Here is a 9,763-nt window from a genome sequence, read left to right as displayed (position 1 = left end):
GGATCTTCTCAGGTTGAAGTGGACCTGCTGGGACCACATCTGAGTGCCCGTCCGCTTCAGGGCTAACCCACAGGGAAGGCATGTTCCTGTGAAGTTTTCTCAGTGCAAGTTTGCCCTGGCTGAACGAGCTGGTACTGCTTGTTTGCAGGAAGGCACCTGGCAGGTGGGTGCTGCTGGAGCTTCCCATGCCATGCTGCCCTGTACCTGAGCTGAGTGCTGCCTGCAGCTCGGCTGCAGCTTGCAGTCCATCGCGTCAGCTAAGCTCCTTTAGCAGTCTCTCTCTAACAACATTACAGATTACCAAGACTTAAAAAACACACTTCTCATGTTTTAAGTACAGCTATTTCACCAAGGCCTGAGATGCAGAAGGCTGGAGTCTCGAGCAGATAGCAGTTGTTATGGTTTCTGTGCTCAGAGCTGTCTGTGTAGTGGTGCCTCGTTTTCGCTGAGTTTATCTTTTGTGCAGTAGGAGGTTCAGGAACGGAGGCTGAAGCTGCAGATAGAAGCACACAGCCCTGGGTCTGAACTTCAAGATGTTTGTACCTTCATCCGACAGCCGATCGCATCGGAAGAGGATACGTTACACGGTGGAGATTTACTGCAGTGTATTTTGGACAGCAGAAGCAGTTCTGATTTTAGTTTGGACTTCTGTCACAAGGCAGTGTGTGATTGAGAGCATCTTGGAAACACAGAGTTCAGAACGTGCCCGCTGGTGCCAGCTGACCGTGCTGTGGGAAGGCATGAGTGCGTAACTGTGTCCATTAACCCCAGGGCCTCAGTATAGATCTGCTTTCAGCTGAAGTCGTGGGATGACAACTTTGCAACAAGCATGAGTTAGTGAAGAAGTGATTCATTTTTGTTTTGTCTTTCAGGAGACTCAGTTCCAGAAGTGTGTGGAGGCAGCTACCTCTTAACTTAGAATAGGCAGACTAGGTACCAGGTAAGTACTGTAGGTTTTGATTTCTTAAAGCTAAAAAACCCTCCACTAATTTACATGCAACGTAATGCTGAGGAAGCAAAGCTCAAAATTTCTTAAGGAATTCTCCCTGCTCATGGAGCCAAACTTAGGAGTGTTAGTCCTGCCTTCAGCCACGTGGCCTGCTGTCACCCTTGGTGCTGGCACTCACTGGGATGTACTCACTGTATTAACTCCATGGAATGACAGGGAACTTCCCATTTCACTTTGGTGCCATCACAGTTTGCTATTTAAATTAAATTCAGGTTATAAAAGGGCCCAATTAACACCTGACATAGCACCAGTGGTGAAGGCCAGGTTCCATATCACCAATGAGGTTTAATCTGCATCCTTCTGTTGAGATGGCACTGAGGACCCCAACGTGGCTGTGCCGCCAGCAGGTGTGTGTCCTGTTACAGCTGGCTGATGCAGGTCGTGCTGGTACACAGATGGTTAAAAACTGCTGTTTAATCCAGGGGATTACCTTTCTTCAGGGCTTTCTGAGAGAAACCTCTTGAGGGAATCCTGCTTGCTTAGAACATACAGCAGATGGCTTGTTACTGCAACCCTCCTTAAAAACACAGAGCAGCTTTTGGTGCTGTGAGTTAGAGCCACTTGTGAAAGCAGCGGGATAGGTCATATCCTGTTTTATGGAGTGCTCTAAACTTAAAGAGCTCGCAGCTTTATTGCGTTTCTGATTCTCTTTTATATTTGAAGAGCCAAAGGTTACATTCATTGTAATAAGACCATTCTTTAAATAACAAGTTTCCCGGATGAATTCCAGTTAGAATCTTGTCCTCTGTTCTTCTGCTACTGAAAATGCAAGCACCCCGTTGCCCTGAACCCCAGGTACCCTCAACTTCTCAGTCTGAAGTCATTGAAGACTGCAGCAGTAGGAAACGTTATTCCTGTGTCCATGTTTATTCTTGACAGGCAGCCTACGGACCGATGGACACAGCTGGATCAAGCTGACTTTGTTTTTACCAAACCCATTGGCTCAGTTTAACGGTGGAGGTTTGATTAATCAACACAGGGACTGTACCTGTGGTAGAGAGGCTTCCCTGGGCTGGGTGCTGCTGGGAGAATTTCCCAGCATGGGTGTGAGGGAGAGGAGGTGGTTCTGGCAGCGCAGGGCAGCTGTGTGCTGCGATTAGCTAGATTAGCTCCACGTCAGGATCAGCAGTCTTTGACCTCAGCACTGGGGCTGCTTAGGTGGAGGGGGCAGGGAGGTTGCTGGTGTGAAAAGCTGCTCCCAGAGGGCTGTGCCTCCTGGGGGTGTCCTATTTCTTAATAATTTTCCTCTCTTCAGTAGTTCTCTTGCCCTATGGATAGGGTTTGGTCGCTTAAGGCTGTATTTTTAAAAGAAAAATAGTTTTTCTCCCTATCTACCTTCTAGATTCTGAGTGTGTTTGAGTGTTATTGTCATCGTTATTAATTTATAAGCTTTCTTATTAGCTAACATTTAATTAAACTTACCAGGGCTGGCAGTGACTTCTGGAAGGAAATTAGATTTTACTAGTTCAGCATTCCATCTAAAGAAGCTGGACACAGAAATCAGCCTCAAACTAATTCAAAGCTGCTGCACCATGGCAGTTCCTGGTAGGCTCAGAGATGAGCAGGGGAGGTGTGGTGCCTGTGTCTGTGCTGCTTAGTCACTGTGTACGAGGATGATGATACCTGTGTGCTGGCAGAAACAGAATTGGTATTTTTTGAAGCATATCAGGAGAGTGTATGGAGAACTTAGTAGGGAAATAGACAGTGTCTGAGAGGTAGCCCTTTGAAACCTGAAGTTATTAGCTTTATTATATAAGATAAAGAGTTAAATTAGAAAAGTCTGGTGCTTTAAATATCTTTTTCAAAGTCTGCATAATCTGGTGTGGGCTAACTGTAATGACATAATCCAAAAATAGCCAATAGTCTTCAATGCTCATCCTTGCTGCAGTTCTGCAGCTAAAGAATGGCAGATGCTAAGCTGCTAAGGATGTTAGAGGACGTAACCATGTCTGTGGCATGTCTCAGGGGACAGCTCGAGGGTCTTGCATGTCTCATTGTAGAGCAGGAGGTTCTCAGGATCCAGTAGTGGGATTTATCTAACGTACATGTGAAACGTTTGATTCACAACTTCAAACTATTACAGGGGAGATTGCCTCCTCCCAGAGCAGGCAGCTGTTGTGTCTGTCATAGTGGGATCATTGGCCTAGTTCTGTTGGATTTTGGCTGAGGGATTGTGTGCCTGCTTCCAGTGATGGGCTGGGGGTTTTGATGGTGCTCGGAGGTGCCTGTGGTTTTCTGTTCTTTTAATGTACAGAATGCTTGCAATGGAAAATGCAAATGAAAGCCCTGGTTAAGGACTTGGAACTTTGTGCTGACCTGCTTCCATCTAACTGCAGCCTACCTGTTGTCCAGTTATTCTTGTAGGCATTATCAGGAGTAAATAACATTGCTACTGAGAAAGAAAATGGAATAGCAGTAGGGATGTGGATGTGATTCTTACAGTTACATTTCAACTGCTGATTTTGAGGTTGTTTTTTTTTTTTTTTTTTTAAATAGAAGAGCTGAGTATATACAGCAGTGATTCCAGAGTGCCAAAACCAGTTGGTTTTGCTGATAATTCCCTGATTTTTTGGCAACCTTTAAACTTCCATGTGTGTTAAGAGCCTTTTTTCTTCAAAGCCCATTAAGACCTAGAATGTGAATTTTCAGTTTTCTCACTCTGAAGCCTCCAGTTTCAAGGCTGAGCTGTTTAAGGTCTACGAGCTTTCTAGTTGAAGCCTTTCTTGGTCTCATTTTTTTTCTCTGTTTTTTGGCAGGGACACTTCTCTGTTCAGGTTGGTTGAAGATGGCAGACCAGAGGCAACGTTCGCTGTCTACGTCCGGGGAGTCGTTGTACCACGTGCTAGGGCTGGACAAGAATGCTACTTCTGATGATATTAAAAAGTCATACAGGTAAAGTTTCAAGTCTTCCATCTGTTGCCCAATAAAACAAATGTCTTTAAGTGTTCAGCGGACGAGGTGTTTATATATAGGCTCCCGTTGGTTTATTTAAAATCTGTGCAAGAAAAGCGAAGGAAAACATATGGTTTGTTCTTAGAAAAATTGCATGAAACCAAAGGCACTGACAAAGTGGCATGACACAGTTGTTAAATCCTTATGTTTTATCTGTCACAAGTTAAATTCTCCAACGTGCAGTACTGTTCTGAAAATTCTTTGGATAAAATGGAACAAAGTTTTAAGAGTGCCACCAGGGTGAAGTTCTTTGCTGTGTGGCTCTGTGTCTGGGTTGGAGACCACAGGTGGGCAGTCTGCACTTCTGTCCATCATTTCAAATTCTGGCACAGCTAGGTATGGAATAAAGATGTGAATAAGAGTGAAAACTAAGTATGAATTCTTTCCTAAAACTGCTTTTGAAATGTCTTATTCTATGTGGAATTATTTTTAAAAGAAAACTTTTTTTAACCCTTTTTCTTAGACACACAGGTTGGTTTCACGCTGACCAAATAAACATCAGAGTCATATTCTTCCTTCCCACATTCCCTCTGAACCTGCTCACGTGCAATGGCTTTGCTGTAAGCATGAGCTGCAGTCCTGTTGGGACTACCTGGAGAGTGGCAGTGTGTTTAACATCACACTAGGTGTCAGTAGTCATCTTCACTCGAGGTTGCTCTTTGCAGAAGTTGTGTTTTAATCTTCAGTGTTTACCTAAACTTTTCCCTTTCAAAGTCACTTTTTTGTATCACTAGCAATTACAGAGTGAAACGTGTGAATAAATGGGTCCAGAATTAGCTGTGTCTTCACCAAGTCCTCCAGCTGCTCACGTGGGACAGTCATCTTCTAGCAAAAGTGACTGAAAAATATTTTCTCCTCATGGGGAGAACAGCTAGAAGACTTTCTCTTTTGGAAGAAGGGCACAGCTGGATTCAAGGGGGAAATGTAGCTGCTTCATTTGTACCTGGAACATTATCTGATCTTGTTGCCTCTTCTGCTCTATTGAAGGCTGCTTCTTGTTTTCATTCCGTTTGAGCTGGAATGTCCTTTGGTGGCCTGTGGGATATGGGGTCTGTGTTCATGTAGCAAGCTGATAGTAGCTAAGTCCTCTGTGAGTTGGCACACCTTCCCTCTAATTATGAAGTCTGCAGTTATTCCAGTCCTTGCTGATCCAGTGGCACCGTTGGCAGCTCTGGGTAACGTTGTCTTCCCAAGCAACACCATTTACAGCTTCCGAATGTTTCAAGTGCAGCTCAATTTGTGGTTTGAATGCTGTGATGGGTGTGTGCATCCAAACCAGTGCGAGCAGAAATCTTTATCATGCACTTGTCTGAATGCTTCCCTGCTGAGGAGCTGTGGTGTGTAAATGTGTGCAGGCTCTCAGTGTGTTTGTCAGACTTGAGGCTCTCGTGGTACGTCCCTGTAGGTCACGTACCATTTTTGGTGGGGCAAAACTGTTAGAACTATTATTCTGAATCATTCTCTCCTTTGGAGCACAAATGACTCAGACTGTGGTCGTGCAGGCAGGAGGTGCTTGCCTTTTATTGCTTGGGTCATGTCTGAATTTGCACATCTATCAGTGCCCAATCTGAATTTCTGTGCTGTGTTCAGTGATCTCTGAGGACTGCAAACTGCTGTCACTTAGTTGAAAGAGATCTAGAACGAGATGGGGAGGTGTGTTGTGATTTCCTGCAGCTGGTTCTCGCCCTCACAGGTGTCTTGTACCTGCATGGGAACTGGTGAATTCACCACAAGTGGTTCTGTTCTGCTTTTGTGTTCAGATGCTGTAGATGAGTTGTTGGAGCTTGCTTGTGTTTGTTCTTTGATGCTGAATCTGAGATTTGTGGTGTGTCTCATTTCTGTTAGCTCGGCCTTTGCTTTAGCAGGAGCAGAACTTGCTGCTGGAAATTGCTGGAGCTGAAGGTGAAGAGAAGTGCTTTCTTTTTGCCTTAAATATTCTGATATTTTCCGTTGGATATCCAAGGGTCTGATCCAAAACTCTGAATTCAATCCTGAGAATTAAGCTAGATAGTGCTGTAGCATTTTGTAATCCACAGGGAAGTGAATCAGAAATGAAGGAAACTGTACTTGTGGGGATACTCTGAACTGAAACTTGAAAGTATCCCTTCAGTGGTGAGCAGTGGAACTGAAAAGAACCAACAAAACCAAACTGAGAAAAGCAGGAACCCAAATCCCAGCTTCTGATCTATCATCTCTTTTTTGCTTTTGGCAGGAAACTTGCACTGAAATATCATCCTGATAAAAACCCTGATAATCCAGAGGCAGCAGAAAAGTTTAAAGAGATCAATAATGCACATGCAATATTGACGGATGCGACAAAGCGAAACATTTATGATAAATATGGATCCCTGGGTCTGTACGTAGCAGAGCAGTTTGGAGAAGAGAACGTGAACACATACTTCGTGCTGTCCAGCTGGTGGGCAAAGGTAAACTCGAGCACAAAGAGAAAGGATTCTGGTTTGGCATTTAAAATGCTTCGAGTACTCAGTTGGAAAACCGTGTTTGTTTTTGCTTCTGGAACTTGCTTTCTGTCCTCTGCAGGCCTTGTTCGTGTTCTGTGGGCTCATCACAGGCTGCTACTGCTGCTGCTGTCTGTGTTGCTGCTGTAATTGCTGCTGTGGGAAGTGTAAACCTAAACCTCCCGAAGGCGAGGAGCAGGAATACTACGTCTCTCCAGAGGACTTGGAGGCACAGTTGCAGTCAGATGAAAGGGGTAGGTAACACAGCTGTGAGGTTTCTAGAACTGGAGACCCTCTGGTGTTCAGACAGCATCCGTGTCTGAGCTGTTTGTGTGCTGGTTGAGGAGCGGTGCCTGCTTTGTAGAGGGATCAGAGCAGGTCCCTGCGGGGGAGTAACTGTAGCACAAGAGTGTAAAGGGTTGTGGGTAACTCCAGCACCAGAAATAGCGTTGCTGAAAACTCCTGGTGGGTCTTCACTGAACGTGGTGAGGTCAACTTCAGAGAAATGGGTGAGTGTTGTGGTTTCACCCGGCAGCAGATAAGCACTGTGCTCCCACCGCAGCAGAGTGGGGGAGGGAGCTGGGGAGCACGAGGCTGAGATAAGGATGGGTTAATGAGAAAGGACAAAGAAAAAGAAAAGGAACAATAACGACAATGAAAATATGCAAAGTGAGTGATGCCAACGGATGCCTGGCCAGACAATGGTGTTATCAGAGCATTGCAGAGAGGTACCTTATGCTGACCAAAGCACACAGCACTGCTTTTTTCCTTTCCTGCCTTGGCATACTAAGCCTTTTGTCTTTGCTTTGCAGAGGCCTCAGACGCACCTATTGTGATACAGCCAGCATCAGCCACAGAGACAACCCAGCTCACAGCTGACTCTCACCCTAGCTACCACACCGATGGATTTAATTAAGTTAAGGAAATACTGTAATTAGAACGGATTAAAAAAAAAATAATACATGGCCAACTCAACACTAGAATAATGAACATTAGAAGTAGAGAATGGGGAGGGGGAAAAACTCTGCCACAATAAGAAGGCAGCTTTCCAACCTGCTGAGAGTATTTTGTAATCCCTTCAGCCTTTTGTCACCTTTCATTGTCGTATCTTGATGATACTGAGTGCTGTAGCATGCAGTATGTAAAGCAGTTTAGCTACGGTCTTACCTTTCCTTTCTCTTCCTTTTTTTTTTTTTTTGTTTTTTTTTTTTGGTTGTTTTTTTTTTAATAGCATGTATGGAGTTGCGTTAAATGTCTGTGGTGTAATGTATTGAGTTGTCACAGTACATGTGATGGAGACATTCTGCATTTTAAGCAGTAGTACTGGCCTAAAATGAGACTTAAAGTTTCACAGGAGCCACCGTTCTTTCTTACAGCCAAGCTGTTGAAGACCCTGAAAAAAAAGAAACCCTCATGACTTTCATTTGGGTGCAACAAGCCAATCCTCTGATTCCTTCTTCTATTCCCACATTGCTACCTAAGCAAGTTTACAAAGCCAAGAACCAAAAAATGCCAGGCCTGCAGAGCCAGAATTCTCTTTTAACGCTGTTTTACAGCTGAAATAAATACACCTTGAAAAATAAGAAGGGAGAGTTGGCAGTCTTTGAACAGTTAAATTGATCAGCAGCTCTTTATGTGCAAGGGTTATCTTCAGTGATGGTGTAACCACAAACCGTAGTGTGTCACAAAGGCAGCTGTGAAGGGTTTACGTGGTGGTGATGGTGGGATTTTAACTTCAAGCACAAATCTGTTCTGGTTTGAGTTCAGTCGTTTTCCTGAAATGCTAAAGACCAAATAGTGCAGCTTCTTTGAGTGCATGAGAATCTTAAAGTGAAACTGGTTAATTGGTTTTCACTGAGCCAGTGAGTAAAACACAGGCAGTAGGTGACAGCATAAATGTTAATTGTTGTTTCTTTTTACATTTCTGTCTAATGGTCTGAGATGCTGATAGACAAGTGGGGTATTACTTGTTTTTTTAAGGTTGCTGTAATGTGTTAGCCCTTTAATTTTCTCATGGGCATCTCTGTGGAGCTTTTTAAGAACAAAACTCTTTTTATGCTGATACTGTATGATTTGCACATTGTCTTACCCTTAGACTTGTTTACACCAGTGTTTTTCTTTCCTTCAGAACAACAGTGGGGAAACAATTGAAAAGTTTCCTGAGATATTTTGAAGCCAAATCATGTTTGAATACTGCTTTTGAAACAGCTGTTCCTTGGGATTTAACTGTTAAATAGGCATTCTAGCTGCTGATTCTGTTATTAATAACCTTGTTTTAAATGATACAGAGTCGGGATATGAACAGCAACCCATAAGCTTGCACTTGGCGTATTAAGCAGTTAATTGCAGCCTCCTGAACTCGTTCCTTGTGGTTTCTTATCACAATGCCTCTCCTGTCCTTTGTACCTCCACCTCCCCTTTCCTGTTGGTCACCTGGTCCTATGGAGAGGCATTTCACAGCCCTCCGTCCCGGGTTTTCTTTGAGGTCTTTCGTGCTGCTCTTTTACAAGACACAGCTGTTACTTGGGAAGGGGGGAAAGAGCACTGTCAGTCTGTAGGAAACAGCCAGAAAACGAAGGGGGGGGGAGGGATCTCCTGACGGATAATCTTTCTGAACATATTTTCACTTCATCTTTGCATGAGCTGCAGCTGGCACTGCACACAGGTCTGACGTGAAGCTGCACTGAGCAGGCTGCTGGAGGAGAGCGTTAGGGCTGTGTCCAGATACGAGCCAGGAGTGTGTGCAGAATGAGGTGCTTGCTGTCACTGTGGGTACCGACACGTTTACTGCCTGCATGTGAGCTTGGTGCAGATATAGGCATGCTTCTGGTGCCGCAGCAGGTTCAAAACACTCCGAATTGCCTGACTAGATTGAAGGGGTGCACTCGTTAAGTTGTTCCTTCTTGGTTGTCCTATCCTGAAATGCTGTGGATTACTGCAGGACACTTCTAACTCAGTGTCTCTTGGCTGCCCTCGGAGATGGCCGTGTGTTATTTGGCTCGAGGTCCTTATTTAATTAAAGCTTTTGTTTGACCCCTTAGAACGAAAAACAGTTTTAAAGCTTGAATTAGCATCACGTTGGCTGTCCTTGTAGTGCTGCCAGGTGCCACTTCTCGATGTCGATCTCCAGGCATCCTCCCTCAGAGCTGGCTGGCTGACGCTGCCCCTACAGGCTGCACGTGTTATTGGTAACAAACAGAGCTGGTAGTGCTGAGCCTGGCCGTCACGCTGTGTGCTGTGCACAGTGCTCCCCGCGTGCATCCAGGTGTGTGGCACAAGGCCCAGCTGTGTGGGACTGCTGACAGCAGAGCTGCTGTGCGGAGGCTGAGGTGAAACCTTTCTG

The 9,763-nt window shown here is 44.8% G+C and overlaps 1 protein-coding gene across 1 annotated transcript; it reads left to right on the top strand.

Annotated features, from left to right (window-relative positions):
* Positions 1-726: 726 nt before the first annotated feature.
* DNAJC5 (DnaJ heat shock protein family (Hsp40) member C5) lies at positions 727-9,482 on the top strand. Its single transcript, XM_065754107.1, has 5 exons — positions 727-940; positions 3,766-3,901; positions 6,174-6,387; positions 6,503-6,674; positions 7,233-9,482. The coding sequence occupies exons 2-5, from the start codon at positions 3,795-3,797 to the stop codon at positions 7,334-7,336; spliced, it is 597 nt and encodes a 198-aa protein (XP_065610179.1). The 5' UTR covers positions 727-940; positions 3,766-3,794; the 3' UTR covers positions 7,337-9,482.
* Positions 9,483-9,763: the final 281 nt, after the last annotated feature.

This window comes from Cyrtonyx montezumae, unplaced genomic scaffold (assembly GCF_038088225.1).
Source record: "Cyrtonyx montezumae isolate F1298 unplaced genomic scaffold, pur_monq_1.0 scaffold_9, whole genome shotgun sequence".
NCBI lineage: Eukaryota > Metazoa > Chordata > Aves > Galliformes > Odontophoridae > Cyrtonyx > Cyrtonyx montezumae.
The sequence above is the reverse complement of the archived record's forward strand: the minus strand, read 5'-3'. Positions and strand labels throughout refer to the sequence as shown.